Raw genomic sequence first — 16,525 nt, forward strand, 5'->3', positions numbered from 1 at the left:
ACTTTTTAATTTCTTCTTTAATTTTAAGATTTTTTACTATTTAATGCCTTTTATCTTTACATTTTTATCTTTTATGATTGTATCTTTTAAAATGTCATCTTTAATTTTTTTAATTTTGATTTTTAAAATTTCAATTTTTAGTTTTAGTTTTTAAAATATTTGATATTTTTTAACTTAAAAGAAAGGAAATTACTAAATCCAGCAAGTAAATAGAAGTCAGGGGAGGGAGCTGAGAACTTTGAAGGGTGAGTGGGTGCATGTAACACACGATTACATGCAAGGCAAAGGCCTGTATTGCTTTTACCAAAGGCAGCCCAGACATAACACCATATGGGGCTGCGTGGAGGAGGTCAGTGAGTTTATGGATGAGAAACACCGAGCTGGTGTGTTCTGCTTGGATTTCTGGAAGGGCTTCACTATGGTCCCTCCTGTTGGGGGCTTTTAAGGAAACTCAATAGTTTTTAACTAAGAAGGAAGTTTCGTGTCTGAATAAATACTGGTTGAAAGGGTGAAGTGCAGGGGTGTGTGGATGGTGAGTTACTGTGTGGGACAGAGGGGTCACAGTGCCCTTTACAGGGATAGGGGCTGGGATGCGTGGGGTTCAATCAATCTATCTCCAACATAAAACTAGTGAAGTGGTGATGTTTGCAGGTGAAACAAAGGTTAATCAGGGCATGAAGGGTAGGGCCTGACTTAAGGAATTGCAGAAAAGCTTTCAAGAGGCTCAGTGAACATTAAAATGGAAGAAGAAATTCAACTGTGAAGTGATGGAGCTTGGGGAAGATGGAGAGAACCCTATTTCCTCATTGCATCTATTCTCCTGTCTAAAGCAGTGGGCTCTGAGCTGGCTGTTACTGCACAGGAATGAGATCTTTGGAATGCAATAGGCAGTCCTGTGGAAAGGTCAGCTTGGTGCTAAGTGCCAATCAAAAGCAGCAAACCACATCAGGGATTGTTATGGAAGGGAAGCAGGACAAAACAGAGAACATCATTATGCCCTTATATACATCCACAGTGCATTTACCTCTGGGAAATGCTTTGCAGTTTTGGTCCATCTCAGGGGCTCAGAGGAGCAGGAGGAGTAGCCAGGAGTCCTCTATTGCTTCCGTATGAGGAATGAGCAAGTTGGCAAAGGCTCCTCTGCCTGACCAAGAGATGATGAGGGGGGATGTGATGGAGATTAAAGAGAGAATGGGTGGCGGTTGCTTGTGTGGTGTCTCTTCCAACGCAAGGACCAGAGGACATCAAGTGAAACCAGCTTGTGACAGGCTCAAAACAAGCAAAACAAGGTGTTTCTCTGCATGGCACATAGCTGAGCTGTGGGAGTTGTTGGATAGGAGGTCATGGATGCTAAAACTTGGCATGGGCCAAAGGGGAAGCAGGGCAGCTTCATGATTTAGAAGTCCTTGAAACCATCTTCAGGGGTAATTCTGGATCATAGGCTGCTGGAAGGAAAAACAGACATTGGGGAAATTTTACTACATGCTGCCTTGTTCTTATAATCCTCCAGAGGCAAAGTTTGGCTGATGGGAGATAAGGGATGTTGGACTACATGGATCTTTATCCTGACCCATTCTCATGCTGCTCAGTTATTTGCTTTCTTGCATCAAGCTCCCTGTGTGGTTGTGTTAAGCTCTGTGTATGGCCATTCAGACCATACTGAACTTCAGAGGCTAAGGAAGGACCAGGACCATGCAGGGAGAGCATGTGCTGAACAGTGGGGTCACGAAATCATCCAGCCCAGGCAAGCAGCCTCCCCCGGTGTGTGGGTGACAAAGATGAAGACAAGAATATATAATCATGGGATGGTTTGGGTTGGAGAAGACTTTAAAGATCACTTAGTTCCAATCCCATACTTTGTGGACACGGCATGTTGGGATTCAGCAGAGCTGCTTTCAGTTTGGATTCTAGTTACTTACCTGTCCTCTTTCTGCTCTCAGGACATTTCTTTTTGTACCCCTCTTCACCTGATGATGCATTTTCGTTCACAGGCAGGCTTTTAATTGCATGAAAGACTTCAGCCACCGCTACAAGTTTATCCTCACCTTCAGGATTTCAGACACTTGTAATGGACTGGTAACCAGGGGACAGTGATGGCACAGGCACAGCAGGGTGTGTGGATTTGTCTTGAAGGAAATGAAGCATAAGCATTATTTCTGTACCTCCTTTCTTATACCTACAAGTCGCACGCATTAAAGTCCTTATTTATTGTTTTTCCCCTTTCCTCTCTTCCAGATTTGAACAGTGGGAAGATGCTGATGGACAAAAACGAAACTTGGCTCTCTAATTTCTCCTCTGCTGACTCCTCCTTTGTGAAAGGAGGTGGCAACTTGGCAGGGATTGGCCTGCAGGAGGTGGTCATTGGGCTGATATTGACCCTCATTGACTTGATCACACTCCTGGGAAACACAATAGTGTTCATCTGCCCAGTGGTGGAAAAGAGACTGCGCACCGTCACCTATATGTTTATCATGTCCTTGGCCATGGCAGACTTCCTTGTAGCTTGTCTGGTCATGCCCTTTAGGTACGAAGTGATAGAAGTTCACGTGCTGTGCTTAGGGCTGGGATCTCCAAAGAGCTTAGTGGTGGTTGGGGTCTACATGTGCTTCTGTGCCTCAGTTTTCCTGTTCTTTCTAGTGGTTCCACTTATAGACAGAGAATTCCATAGGGTATTTATCCTGTTGGCTACATAGGGATGCTGGCTGCTGGTCTGATATCCAGCCTTTGAGGTGGCTCCAGTGCAATGAGTCCCCCTTCCAGGACTAGCTCTGCACTGCACATGGGGCCAACGGGCTGCTAGAGGATTTTACATGCTCTGGGTGTGTGGGGAATAGGAGATGAAGACTGACTGGTGTGTCAGCATTAAGCATAATGTTTTGCTCCTGCTAGTTTCAAAGGCAGAGCAGCAAACCACAGAGTATAGTTTCTCCTCATTTTCTTATTCAAGAATGACTATTGAAATCAGTGGAGCTCAATTCTGTGCTTTCCATTTTACACTTCTTTAGCTTTATCTTTTATTTTGTGGTAGTGGGAGGGAGAAGTAAAAACATTCCTTGCTAGTGTAAGAAAAGGGATGATTTGATATTACTGACTGTGAAAGGCTATTACAAGGATGTTATTCTTCATATTCTTCTTATTCTTGTGGTTTTGACTGCTGAATTTTGGTTGTTCCTTCTGGTTCAGACAATGTACCAGTGGGGTTTGTGGGGAAGGCTGTGGACCTTGCAAATCAAACAGACTAGAAGAACCACAGTCTGCAGAGGGATAACAAATGGGACTCACTGCACTTGGGGAACTGTTTTGCCCCTGTTACCTGACTATATTACACATGTAATAGGCAGTGTTGACATGGGAACAAAGGCCATCCCCCTTCTCTCTGTGTAAATGTAAAGATTTCATTTTAGTATAAACAGGGTAATTTAGGCTCCCCCTGTGTTTACTGCAGGAGGAGGCATTCAGAGGGCAGTCCTCTCTGCATGAGGTTTATATTTACGGGAGCTTCACTATCTGGCTAAAACATAGTAAACCAATTCCAGAAAGCAGTTTACTTGTAGATGCTGATGCATGTTAATGAATGCCAAAGAGGAGGAAAAGGAATGATCTCAGGAGCCAGTTTGGCTCAGGAAAACATGACAGAAAGGAAAAACAAGGTTGTCACTTGGTGCCTTAATTTCATAAGAATAAGACTTCTGTTTTGTTCTGGCTTGGCTCATGTGCAGGAGCAGTTCAGCTGTGCTTGGCTCATTGTCTGGGTACTCCAGCCAGCCCAGCCATTTCCAGGCTGAGTATTTCCAGCTACTCTTTTCTTTTGTGAGCATAAGTGAAGCACAGGGGTGACTTTGCTCATACTGTGTGTTACTTTGGGCTTTTATTGTTCCTTTTTCATCAGCATCGTGTCCAAGCTACAGAGACCTTTTACATCAGAGAAGAGAGAACAGGTATTCACTGGTACCACATCCATAGATACCCTGTGCGGTGATAACATCACATAACATGTGATAACATAGAATCATAGAATCATAGAACAGTTAGGGTTGGAAAGGACCTTAAGATCATCTAGTTCCAACCCCCCTGCCATGAGCAGGGACACCACACACTAAACTATGTTGCCCAAGGCTCTGTCCAGCCTGGCCTTAAACTCCTCCAGGGTTGGAGCATTCACAACTTCCTTGGGCAACCTATTCCATAACATGTTCCATAACATATTCCATAACATGTGTGGGTCAAGTGCATGCCACCAGATGTGTGCTGATGAGAGACAGGCACCTTCTCAGCTGGAATCTGTGTGCAGGGATGCTCACAACAGCAGCATGGTCCACTTCTGGAAGGCCATGGTGTTCACACCACAGGCTTTGCAGCATCTCAAGGGATAAGAAGGGCTTCTTTGAATGGCAATAAGACACCCAAGTCCATTGCAGGACCTGTGCTTTGACTTCTAAATGCCTCATCTGTAAAGAGAGCCATGAAACCTTTCCGTGTGTGTCAATGGGACCCTCCATGCTGCCCATGTAGGGGCTGGGTACACTCCAGTGTACCCAGCTCTCTCTTGTTTGTGTCATGTCAGGTTTTCTCACTTTGTTTCCAAAACCTCTCTCTCTAGTTAAACCTCAAAATCCTGCCTGAGATATATGACTATCGCTTCAGAAAACATCCTGAGTTTGAGAGGAGGAAGACTACTGCTACACGCAATGACTGAGTCTCAGTGATCTCAGACTCGTGTCTCCTTTTGTGCTCAGTGGGGAGAAGATGCTCCCAACTCCACAATGGGGGACTTTTCAGTTGAGGAAATCCACACGTTTGTGTCCACAGCTCAATTCCCAGACTTTGGCAGAGTGGTGTCACAGGTACCTGGTGTGGCTAACGAGAACACAAAGACACACCAGTGTCTGTGTAGGGACAGGTTCTGCTGTAGGTTGATGTTGCCTTGGGTTGTTGTGCAGCATCCTGCATAACAAAAAGCTACCTGGGCCCTTCATCACCACTGTACCCACTGTTGTGCCCTAGAACAACCTTCACAAGTCACTTGAATGAATCATTGCTGATAGATGTGGAGCAGGAGCTGGTTTTGAACTCCTCTGACATCAAGCTGACTCCTCCTGCCCTGGCAGAGCCCACCCGAGCGTGCTGCAGCGCAGCAGCTCTACCTCCTCTGTATTTGCCCAGCAAGCTGTGAAGTTCCAGGATAATTAAAGCTTTGCAGGACTAAGTCATCACTCAGCCTTTCACATCGAATTCACATGCAATGGTTGTTCCAGCAGCACCCCAGGAGATGCAGAAAGCAGGGGAAAGAAAGAGGAAGCAAATGGCATCTAATTGAATGCTATAGAAACATGCATCAGCCTTCCTACAGCTGCCATACGTTCCTTCCTTCGCTGCTCACTTCTTAAAGACCCTTCTTGGCTTTGTTAGAAATGATTTTGGCATAATGCCTGCTTTGTGGTGGTGTGTTCACACCGCTGGGACATTTGTGAGCTATGTAACATACAAGCTGCATAGGCTTCCTCCTAGTTTAATGTTTTTAACCAGGAGTTGAAATCCTCTTGCTTTGAAGCATGAGACCAAATGAAAAGTGAGTTTCTAGGAGGAGGGAGCATCTTCCACACCTCAGGAATTGGGTAGAGATCATAAAAGCCTGTGTCACACAGGGCACTGGGAAAAGCTGTGGTAGACAAAGCTGTGCAGATGTAAATTTGGGGAGCTCTGGGGGGCAAAGCACCTCTGTCAAAGCACCAGCTTGTAACAGGCAGGCAAGAAGCATAGGTTTGGTCTTCCTCAGCCATGCCTCACCAAGGTGCCTTGTGTTGCGCTTTGAGGGTGAATCCCTGCTGCCTGAGCTGCACGCCCATCTTTAGTACCTCCATGATAAATATGGTGTTACTACCATAGAGCCTTGGAGGAATGCATGAAATGAGTCCTTCCAGCTCTGATTTCCACCCGCTTTCTCTTGCAGCATCATTTACGAGGTGACGGGGATGTGGCTGTTTGGGAAGCTCTTCTGCAAAGTCTGGATCTCCTTTGATGTCATGTTCTGCACTGCATCCATCGTCACGTTGTGCTTCATCAGCCTGGACAGGTACTGCTCCGTGGTGACCCCCTACCACTATTCAAGAAGGATGTCCCGTGGCAGGTGAGTGGTGTTGCTCCTTGCTTTGGGTCCCTCACAGTTTTAACTTGGCCTATATTGACTTAAGACCAAATGAACTATGAACAGTTGGTGCCCAAAAGCGGAGCGATGTGGCAAAAGGATCTTCACGCTATTTAAAGCTTTGCAGAAGATTTTAATGTGGTGCAGGAGAAAAGGGGAATGAGCACCTATGGTGGTGCTCATAGGAATGGACTTTCTGAGCTAAGGATGGGTTGCAAAATGGGGTAGAAACAAGTGATGGGGCCTGACTTGTTCCTACAACTTGCAGGCATTTCATGGGACTAGGGGAAATGACAGCCAGAAGAATGTGAGTAGCAGTAATCTTCCCCCTCTTCAACTCATGATGTTTTCTGAAGTGACAGTCATATATCTCAGGCAGGACTGTGAGGTTTAGCTAGAGAAGGGGTGAGATAGAGGTCTTGGAAACAAAGCAAGAAACCTGACATTGTGCAAACAAGAGGGAGCTGGGCTGTTCAGCCTGGAGAAGAGAAGACTGCAGGGAGACCCCATAGCAGCCTTCCAATACCTGAAGGGGGCCTGCAAGGATGCTGGGGAGGGACTCTTTGTTAGGGACTGCAGTGGTAGGACAAGGGGTAATGGCTTTAAACTTAAACAGGGGAAGTTCAGGTTAGATCTAAGGAAGAAGTTCTTTACTGTGAGGGTGCTGAGGCACTGGAATAGGTTGCCCAAGGAAGTTGTGAATGCTCCAACCCTGGCGGTGTTCAAGGCCAGGTTGGACAGAGTCTTGGGCAACATAGTTTAGTGTGTGGTGTCCCTGCCCATGGCAGGGGGGTTGGAACTAGATGATCTTAAGGTCCTTTCCAACCCTGACTATTCTATGATTCTATGATTCTATGAAGAGACTGCAGGAATCACAGCGAGCAAAGTCATGCTAAGACAAGACAATGCTTCCCCATCCCTGGCAGTGTTCAAGGCCAGGTTGGACACAGGGGCTTGGAGCAACCTGCTCTAGTGGAAGGTGTTCCTGACCGGGGCAGGGGGGTGGAACTGGATGAGCTTTAAGTTCCCTTCAACCCAAACCAGGCTGTGATTCAGGAGGGAAAATGCAGAGAAGACAAGATGGGTTTCTAAGCTTGTGTCAAGGTTTTGTGTGAAACACTGAAATGAGTACTGAAGAAGGGGAAAGTTGTCTGAGGGAGGACACTGTGGCTCTGGAGTGCTTTACCAGGTGGGTTCAGGCTCTTTTGGGGATGTTTTCCACACTATAACTCTTGCTGCATGCTATCTGGGGAGCACAGGTCCCTAAGATGAGGAGGGGGCTGCGCATCATGCTGTGCTGCAGAGCAAGCACTGTAGTGGTTGGTTCTGAGGATCTGATGTCCATCAGCTATTGCTGCTCAGAGAATAATGGCGAGAAACCAAAGCTGAAACCAAATAGGAAAAGCTACATTGAATTGTTATAAATATTAACAGAAATCCTCTGTGAAACCTTTCCTCCTCATTTTTTCCAGCCGGCTCTGAGCATCCCTTACATTGACCTCAGTTCTGTAAACCACAGACCCAATTACCCTGTTGGTAAGGGTCTGGACTTGTTGTACCCCAGCTTTTCCCCTTCTCCAGGCCCTGTGGGACTGCAGAGCGATATCCCACATGGCTTACCATGGGCATTGAGTCGTACTGCATGTTCTCGACTGAAAATTGCTCCGACCCTCTCTCCCCTCTCCACCTCTTCCCTTTCACAGATGCATCGTGATGACCTGCATGGTCTGGGTATACTCCTCCCTCATTTCCTTCCTTCCTGTCATGCAAGGCTGGAATGAGATCCCCGGGGTGGACTTTGATGCAGGCAGAGAATGCATCTTTGTCACCAACTGGATTTTTGCCATCGTGGCTTCTGCTCTGGCGTTTTTTGTTCCCTTCATGGTCATGTGCAGCATGTATTTCTTCATCTACCGCGCTTCGCGGCTCAAGGCCACTCGTATCATGTCTCAGACCCTGGAGATCCACTACCACCCCAACAGCAAGCGGCAGAACCACCTGCAGCTGGAGAACAAGGCCACACGGACCATCAGCATCATCATCTCAGTCTTTGTGCTCTGCTGGCTGCCCTACTTTGTCCTCAACGTCTGGCTTGCAGCCAGAGGCACCGACTCCACCAGCACAGTCTTGGTTGATGCATTCAAGATCATCACTTGGTTGGGGTATTGCAACTCCACCATCAACCCAATGCTCTATGCTTTCCTGAACCGGGACTTCCAACGGGCCCTGAAGAAGCTGCTCATTTGCAGGCACAGGTCTCAGGTGGACATAGGAGAAGACATGGTTTCCATAGCCACGTTTTCCAAGACTGCTCCAGACTTAGAATACAGCATCACAGTGCCGGTGCCCAATGGGGCCCTGAAGGGCAAACCCAAGTAATAGGGATTCGGAATGAGATGCTGGAGGTGGTGACACAGAAAGGACCAGAGCACATCCTAATGGAAAAATAATGGGTAGGAAAATGGGGGAAAGGAGGAGCTAGAATATGACACCTGGGGACAAAGGGCAAAAGTGCATTTCCTCATCTCCCACAGTTTTATAAACAAGGAACTTTGATATTTTAGGGGCAACTTGTTATAATTAATGGAGCTAATTCTTTCCTGCCTAATTATTTTTTAATGAGCATTTCCTAAGACAAATTCAATCTTCATTTAGAGGAAAACAGTATGATAATGTGAACTTGTCTCTGTGTACATCCAGGTGCTCTGCAGCATGAGGTGGGACAGTGTTTCTTGTTTCTCAAGCCACTGTAGCTCTCACCTTGCAGCTTACATTATAGATTTCATAGAACCATGGAATGGTTTGGGTTGGAAAGGACCTTAAAGCTCATCCAGCTCCAACCCCCTGCCACGAGCAGGGACACCTTCCACTAGAGCAGCTTGCTCAGATTTGATTGATTTTAGTAATTCTGTGTGTGTCAGTCTGTGTATGGGTGTTAGGAGGGATGTGGTCAAGGAGCAGAGGTCACGTCTTTACAAAGGCACCATGCTGCAGTCTAGGCTGTTGCTCAGGCTTCAACTTGCTCCTGAGAGGTTCAGAGCTTTCAGTGGCTTTCTGTGAATTACCTGAGTGTCCTTATGCATTCTGGAAGGGAATATCCTATGTGGCAGGCCCCAGGAGATGAGCAAGACTTGCTAAGAGCACTGAGTGCCCCTGGGGTTCAAAGGGAGCTGCAGATGACCAACAGCAGCCAAAAAGGGGACATGAAGAGGAATTATTACTTGTGTGTTTTGCACTGTGATGTCTATGCCTTGCTGCCATGAGTGTAGCTGCAGAATATTGCTGGACCATACAGCCATAAGAAAAGGATGATGAATGGGAATGATTATTTTTACCACTCCCGAGTGCTTGTCTGGACTTCCAACAGCAGTCAAAAAGAGGACATGAAGAGGAATTATTACTTACTTGTGTGTTTTGCACTGTGATGTCTATGCCTTGCTGCCATGAGTGTAGCTGCAGAATATTGCTGGACCATACAGCCATAAGAAAAGGATGATGAATGGGAATGATTATTTTTACCACTCCCGAGTGCTTGTCTGGACTTCAAACAGCACCAAACAGCACTGGCTCCCTGCAGGAGGGCCATGAATTGCCTTACCAAAGGATGATACTGAAAAGGCAGGACTGCTCCCTAATGTCTTTGCAGCATCATAGCAGTGAGTAAAAGGAGGAGCTGAGCCCCCAGGACCACAGCTTTTCTGTAGCAGGGTTACATGAGGGCTGGTGACCACTCATACAACAGCCATTGCTTCCCCTGGGTCTCACACTGGTTTACATGGGAGTCACTGCACTCAGAGCCTGCTTTTAGACTGATCTTCCATGGACACAAAACACTTGAGGGATGGTTGCTAAAACAGCTTCTTCTGAGTGTACACACCTACTTGGGACAGGTTCTGCAGCCTGAGAAGCACAGCAAACAGCAGAAAGATACCCAGGTTAATATTTAATGCTAAAACTAATGGACTGAGGCGCTCAGAGGGGTGAAGAACATCACTTTGTTACTAAATAAAGGGGGATGTTAGTAAAAGCCCTGAGTGCTTCTGCTCTTCCAGCTCAAAGACAGCAGAGGACTGTCCTCAGAGGTGTAGCAAAAAGCAGGTATCTACTGCCTGGAGCAGGTCAGCTACTGAAGACGCTGGTACAAGCATCAGAAGTTCTCTCTCAAGAGCCTGGTGGAAGAAACAGCCCTGACATGGGGTTGCAGCACTGCTGCTCCTGTCAAAGGACTCTTCTGCAGTGGATTAGGTCTCCCAGCTCCTACGGCTCCAGTAACAACGTGGAAGTGGTAAGGAGAACAACTACGCAATCCTGCCCTTACTCTGGGAGAGGGAAGCATCTAGATGCTGTGGGCACAAAGATACACAAAAGCGGTGGATTTTTGCTTCTGTCACTCAGTTCATTTCGATAAAGCAGGACAAGAACTGTGTTTCAGCCCCAGGAGCTATGAGGGTCAGGCAACAACCTCTGCAAGAACAGGCTGGGACCCAGGGCTGTAGAGTGCAGCAGAGCCTGAGACCAGAGCTCCCTTCTGCAGGGCTGTAAGTTGGCAGCTAACCTCCATGTTCAGGTGTCTCTCTGCAGAAAACATTGGTGGGAAGGTACACATTGATTTCCATGGTCACAAGAAGACCTGAGTCAGTCTGGTTGTTGTTTTCTAGATGTCAATTAACTAAAAAGAGGGAAAATAAACCTGTGAGCCATCAGGGCTGTTCAGCCTGGAGAAGAGAAGCTGTGTAGAGACCTCAGGGCAGCTTCCAGTAGGGGGCTACAAGGATGCTGGAGAGGGACTCTTTACCAGGGACTGTATGTAGCAATAGGACAAGGGGTGATGGGTTTAAACTTAGGGGAAGTTCAGGTTGGATACAAGGAAGAAGTTCTTTACTGTGAGGGTGCTGAGGCACTGGAACAGGCTGCCCAAAGAAGTGGTAAATGTTCCACCTCTGGCAGTGTTCAAGGCCAGGCTGGACAGAGCCTTGGGTGACATGGGCTAATGTGAGGTGTCCCTGCCCATGTCAGGGGGTTGGAACTGACTGATCTTAAGGTGCTTTCCAACCCAAACCATTCTGTGATTCTATGATTCTATGTAAAGACTGGGATCTTGCAGAGAAGGTGGAAAGCTGCTGCTGTCATCCATACGGAGCTGAGACAAGCTGCCTTCATGGCTTTCCCTTTGGGATGTGAGCAGAGAGCAAATGCACATCAGGTCAAGGCCTTCAGTCATGACTGATCATTTAGTCTGAGTTGACTGAACAACATCCAGCAGAAGGAAAGGGACGGAACAGGGAAGTGTAATATAATTAAAACCTGACTTAAAGAAGGAAAACAACATGAGACGTGCATATTCCAGGTGGCCTAGTTCTGAAGAGCTGGTAAAATGGAGCTTATGGGGGTATTGAAGCCCAGCTGGATACTTCATAGCACAGAGAAGCATCCTCTTCCCCACTGGTGGGGCAGAGCAAGTGGAGCTTCCAGGGACAGGGAAATGGGTACCTGCAGGCAAGACCTGAGTTCAGAGGAAAACCTCTCTGGTTAGGGAAGACTTTCTGGAGCAAAAAGGAGGAAAGACAGGGACAACACACTCCAGCATCCAGTGCTAGGAAAAGCAAAGCCTCGCTGACATGGGCAGTAAAGAGCTGAATATGGCCAGGTGCTTTTGTGGCTGGGTATGCAGCACCCAGAGTAGGATTTGTGCATGCCTTTGAGGCTAAGTGTAACATCCCAGAATACGTAGACATAGCCAGTGTAAGCACATACGCCATTTGGTTACTGAAATGCTGCAGGGCCCTTGGAATAGGCAGCTGCTTGCATCCAGCACAGATACACAGCAAGTTAAAACCACGGTATTCTTCATTTCCTGTGCTCCATCTGTAATCAGTGAACTGGCAGAGAAGCTTCAGAGGCTTCAAACGTTGGCATTTAACTGGACATTTATAGCTGATGTTAACAGGGAAATCCAAAGGAGAGGACACACTTAAAACTGTATTCTGTTTTAACCCAGCTAAACTCCATAAAGTTCTGTTTCTGACCAAATACTGCAGCATTCTGGCTTCAACTGGACAAGCCAATATCTAGATCCAAGAGCCTTTGTAATCCACTTCTGCCATATCATAAAGCTGCAGAGTATCCCTTGGTTTAATTGTTAGTTGTAGAGTCACACCACAGTACAGTGATCCCTTGAATCCAACATCTTTCTTAAGAACCTGATTTCAGAGACTACAACTTTAACAGATTTAAGCCTGTAAAACAGGAAAACACATTGATACAAAATCAGTTCTGTCAGTTATCTCTTCTTATCATAGAATGGTTTGGGTTGGAAAGGACGTTAAGCTCATCCAGTTCCAACCCCCTGCCATGGGCAGGGACACCTCACACCAGACCATGTCACCCAAGGCTCTGTCCAGCCTGGCCTTGAACACTGCCAGGGATGGAGCATTCACCACTTCTCTGGGCAGCCTGTTCCAGTGCCTCAGCACCCTCATAGTAAAGAACTTCTTCCTTAGATCTAACCTGCACTTCCCCTGTCTAAGTTTAAACCCATCACCCCTTGTCCTGTCACTACACTCCCTCTCTGTTAACAGCTGAGAGCTTGCCTCAGTAACCCACCCAGTTTAGACAGATCAATTCTCTTCTTTCTTCAGGCAGTACCTCACTTCCAAGCAGCATATTCATCTTTGCAGCATCACGTGCACTGTGGCAAGTATGAGACAGGAAAGCAAAGCAAGTTAGAGAAATACATCCTCATGTTCCAGCTGCACTGGGCTGCCATCTGCAGCATGCACCGAGCTGCCTCTGAACAGAAGCAACTACTAAAGTGGTTTCTTTTATAAATAAAAAAAGTTTATTAAATCATTTAGACTTGAAAGAAGTCACAATAATTAAATGCACTCAACAACTGCAGCGAGTGCGTTCTGTACACCACCAACCCAAATGGATTGATTCTGGAATTTATAAATAAAAATTACCATATTTACAGGGAGAAATAAAAAGCATGGCATTAGGCAGTTAAATCAGCAGGTTACACAAATGCCTAGCAGTTGATTCCTTAAAAAGTACAAAATCTACAAGGTTACATACGACACGTATGACTTCATCAGGTTTAAGTTTGCAGAATCACAACATTTTTGTACATCATTTTTACTATGGCTCTTCCAATCACTGCCTAAAAAAACCTCCTTTTTTGAATGGCAAAAAAGCTCCTTTTCCTTCTCTACAGGTTTATCTGTATAAAATGCATTCCCTAAGTTCTACTATAGTGCAGAAGTATGAAATGATTTCCTCTAATGACTGGCTATGGAGAGTGACAGTATGTACAACTGTGGTACTTTTTTTGCTTTAAAAATAGTGCAGCTTCCCAGTTTATCCACCGGGAACAAAAAGTGGAGTCATAGTTCATTTCAAAATCATCTTCATTTCACCAAAGAGCAAGTGATCCAGAGAGATACTCACTAGGCTTAGAGACTGTAATTTGCTCTATAAAAATACAGGATTTTCATTCTATTTACATGTTACAGATCTCTCACTTACCCAGCAAGCTGATATATACAAGCTTCAAAAAACAACCCCCAATAAACCCCCAAAAAAGGATAATGGAGCACACCGTTGGTAAGCACAGTAGCTGGACCCATCCACCTAGGAGAGTTAAGGTAAGAAGCATGGAATGTGAGAAGTGTGGTTACTGGTTTTCGTTGGCTTGTCAAAGTAAACCATAAATCTGTCCAACACGTCTTATACATTAAACATGGCTAAAACCCAAAAGTTGAAGTAAACTGTTTCCAAAGATAAACATTCTGCATCATAGGATCCTTCTGCTGAACAATCCCTGTAAAACCTGCCGAGTGGAAGAAGTGATCCTGAGGATAGTTATTTGCTTGGTTGTCTGGAATGTTTATTTCCTGATAAACTCATTGTCCGTGACCTCTGCCTAAGCACTGGTTTTGGTGGGAGTTCCAAGTCTTCAAATACAGGGTTTTCTATGATTGCTGCAGCCTCTGGTCTTTCAGTGGGACTTGGAGAGAGCATGTCCTTCACCATGGTGTACTAAAAGAAAACACATCCTAAGTGTTACATGCACCAATTCATACATTCTTTCTTATTTAATGTTCTGATTTCAACTGTGGCTGTGTGAGAAAGAGGAAGATGTCCCCACTTGCTATCTGAGTAACCTGGGTATTAGTGCTTTGGCACAGCAGCTAGAAGTGCATTAAATATATGAAAATGGATCACTGGGCATCTCTTAAACTGTCTTTATTGTCAATAGTTACAAAACCTTCCCATTGTTTGAGATCAAAAGCCATTTAAAACATATGTAATATAATTTGTGAGGAATTTTTTGCTTCATAGAATCACACAATGGTTTGGGAAGAGACCTTAAAAATGATTTGGTTCCAACCCCCCTGCCACAAGCAGGGACACCTTCAAGTTTAAACCACCATGTGTTAAGCCATGCAGGAATTTTTCACAGTGAATTAGAGGTATTCCTTTAAACATACAGGTAGTTTGAATATTTGTCTCAAATTCAATCAGAATTATTGTCCTGCTCATCACATCCCCCCAGGCAGCCTACAGCTGTAAAAGCAAGAAAGGCTACTCTCATTTAGCTGCTGGTCTGAAGCTACCATGAACCCTGAAAGCATCTCAGCTTTTTATTGGAGAGGTTCTGTACATCACCTCCTCTTCATGTGCAACCACATCACTTTCAAAATCTCCCTGATAAGAACACAGCACAATTTGCCCATATGATTTCCCACTTGAGAGATCAGTTCCTGGAGTGAGATCCCACACAGCCATGGTGCTACCTACAGCCTCCCCTTTACCTGTCTAGAACTCAGCACTTTGTGTGAATATGGATTTGTTGCAAGAAATCATTAGGATGTATGTGAAATGAGTAACTGTAAGTGACAAAGTTAGTGGAGGTAAACTGTGTGACAAAAGTATCATCATATGTATTATTGTAATGTTATAGCTTGGAAAAGTAGAAAAGTACAGGGATAGAGAGAGAAATCTTAGTAACATTAAAGCTCTTCTTTCCCCTCCTTTTTTATCTGCAAAGCAATTGAAAAGCAAAGAAAAAAGCAGCAATTATTAAAGAAAAAGCTACCATTAGCAGCATCAGATACACTTACCTCTTGTGCATATTTCTGAATGAACAATGGTGGGAACTTCAAATTTCTAACATCACTTAAAGTCTGCAGGAATATTAAGAAAAACATGTAAGTTTTCCAAAATACCATTCTTCAGTAATATTACTCTATTATTCTTCAAAAAATGCGAACAAATCAGCTGGATAGAAAATAAACTTGTTTAAATCATAAAGAATCACAGCATGTTTGGGTTGGAAGCTCACCCAGTTCCAATCCCCTGCCATGGGCAGGGACACCTTCCACTAGACCAGGTAGCTCCAAGCCAAATCCAACCTGGCTTGGTTTAAAGTCTTGCTTTAGTGGTTAAAAATCACAGCATATTTAAAATAGGCAAGTTCCTGCTTCCCTAGGTATGCAGCCTGCTATAAGAATAGTGCTACAAGAATTCAGACCTCTGCAGTTTTAAATCAGATACACAAACTTGTCCTTTCTCACTTTGGCTCAACAAATCTGTGCACCACCCATAATCCTCAAGAACATCTACACCAGTATTAAGACACATGAACTGACCAGATCTGTCTCAACAATGTAAGCTCTACTCTTTATTTAACCTTTCTGACTAACGATGTGATTTAGTGGCAGTTTCGAAAGCAGATCATGGTGTGTACATTGTCCTTACAAGGTCTCCTGTGTTTCCTTCATAACCAGCACATCGGCTCCACCTAGTGACAGTATTTTTCCTATGTTCAGCCACACAATCACAGCAGGCCACCTTACTCACTTCAGCATGTTTTTAACATAGAATGGATTGGGTTGGAAGGCACTGACACAGGGTGCCCAGAGAAGCTGTGGCTGCCCCATACCTGGCAGTGTTCAAGGCCGGGTTGAATTTGGCTTGGAGCAACCTGCTCTAGTGGAAGGTGTCCCTGGCTGTGGCAGGGGGGTGGGGGCGGGTGAGGTTTTCCCAAACCATCCCGCGATTCTACGAATTTAGGATTAATTCTGATTACTTGCCCAGAAACCAACCATATCCTGGGCTGCATCAAAAGAAGCGTGACCAGCAGGTCGAAGGAGGTGATCCTGCCCCTCTACTCTGCTCTTCTAAGACCTAATTTGGAGTACTGTGTACAGTTCTGGTGTCTTCAACATAAAAAGGACATGGAGCAAGTCCAGAGGAAACCACGAGGATGATCAGGGGCTGGAGCACCTCTCTTATGGAGACAGGCTGAGAAAGTTGGGGCTGTTCAGCCTGGAGAAGAGAAGCTCTGTGGAGACCTCAGAGCAGCTCCCCGTGTCTGAA

General features: G+C 45.4%; 2 protein-coding genes across 2 annotated transcripts in view; one reads left to right on the forward strand and one right to left on the reverse strand.

Annotated features, from left to right (window-relative positions):
* Nucleotides 1-1,991: 1,991 nt before the first annotated feature.
* On the forward strand, nucleotides 1,992-8,524 carry LOC104404229 (histamine H2 receptor-like; the record flags this gene model as incomplete). The annotated part of the gene is made up of 4 exons (XM_010012613.1): nucleotides 1,992-2,065; nucleotides 2,236-2,524; nucleotides 5,951-6,127; nucleotides 7,849-8,524. Coding segments are annotated over 4 exons (1,216 nt in total), but the record flags the coding sequence as incomplete, so codon positions are not given.
* A 5,481-nt stretch (nucleotides 8,525-14,005) lies between these two features.
* EIF2AK3 (eukaryotic translation initiation factor 2-alpha kinase 3) overlaps nucleotides 14,006-16,525 on the reverse strand; it is a gene marked incomplete at its 5' end in the record, with an annotated part of 39,679 nt that continues 37,159 nt past the window's right edge. The window contains 2 exons of the mRNA XM_010012614.1: nucleotides 14,006-14,182; nucleotides 15,268-15,330. Coding sequence (XP_010010916.1) covers nucleotides 14,006-14,182; nucleotides 15,268-15,330 — 240 coding nt within the window. The remainder of the gene's footprint in view (nucleotides 14,183-15,267; nucleotides 15,331-16,525) is intronic.

Source organism: Nestor notabilis, unplaced genomic scaffold (genome assembly GCF_000696875.1).
Source record: "Nestor notabilis isolate BGI_N333 unplaced genomic scaffold, ASM69687v1 scaffold16254, whole genome shotgun sequence".
Taxonomy (NCBI): Eukaryota; Metazoa; Chordata; class Aves; order Psittaciformes; family Psittacidae; genus Nestor; species Nestor notabilis.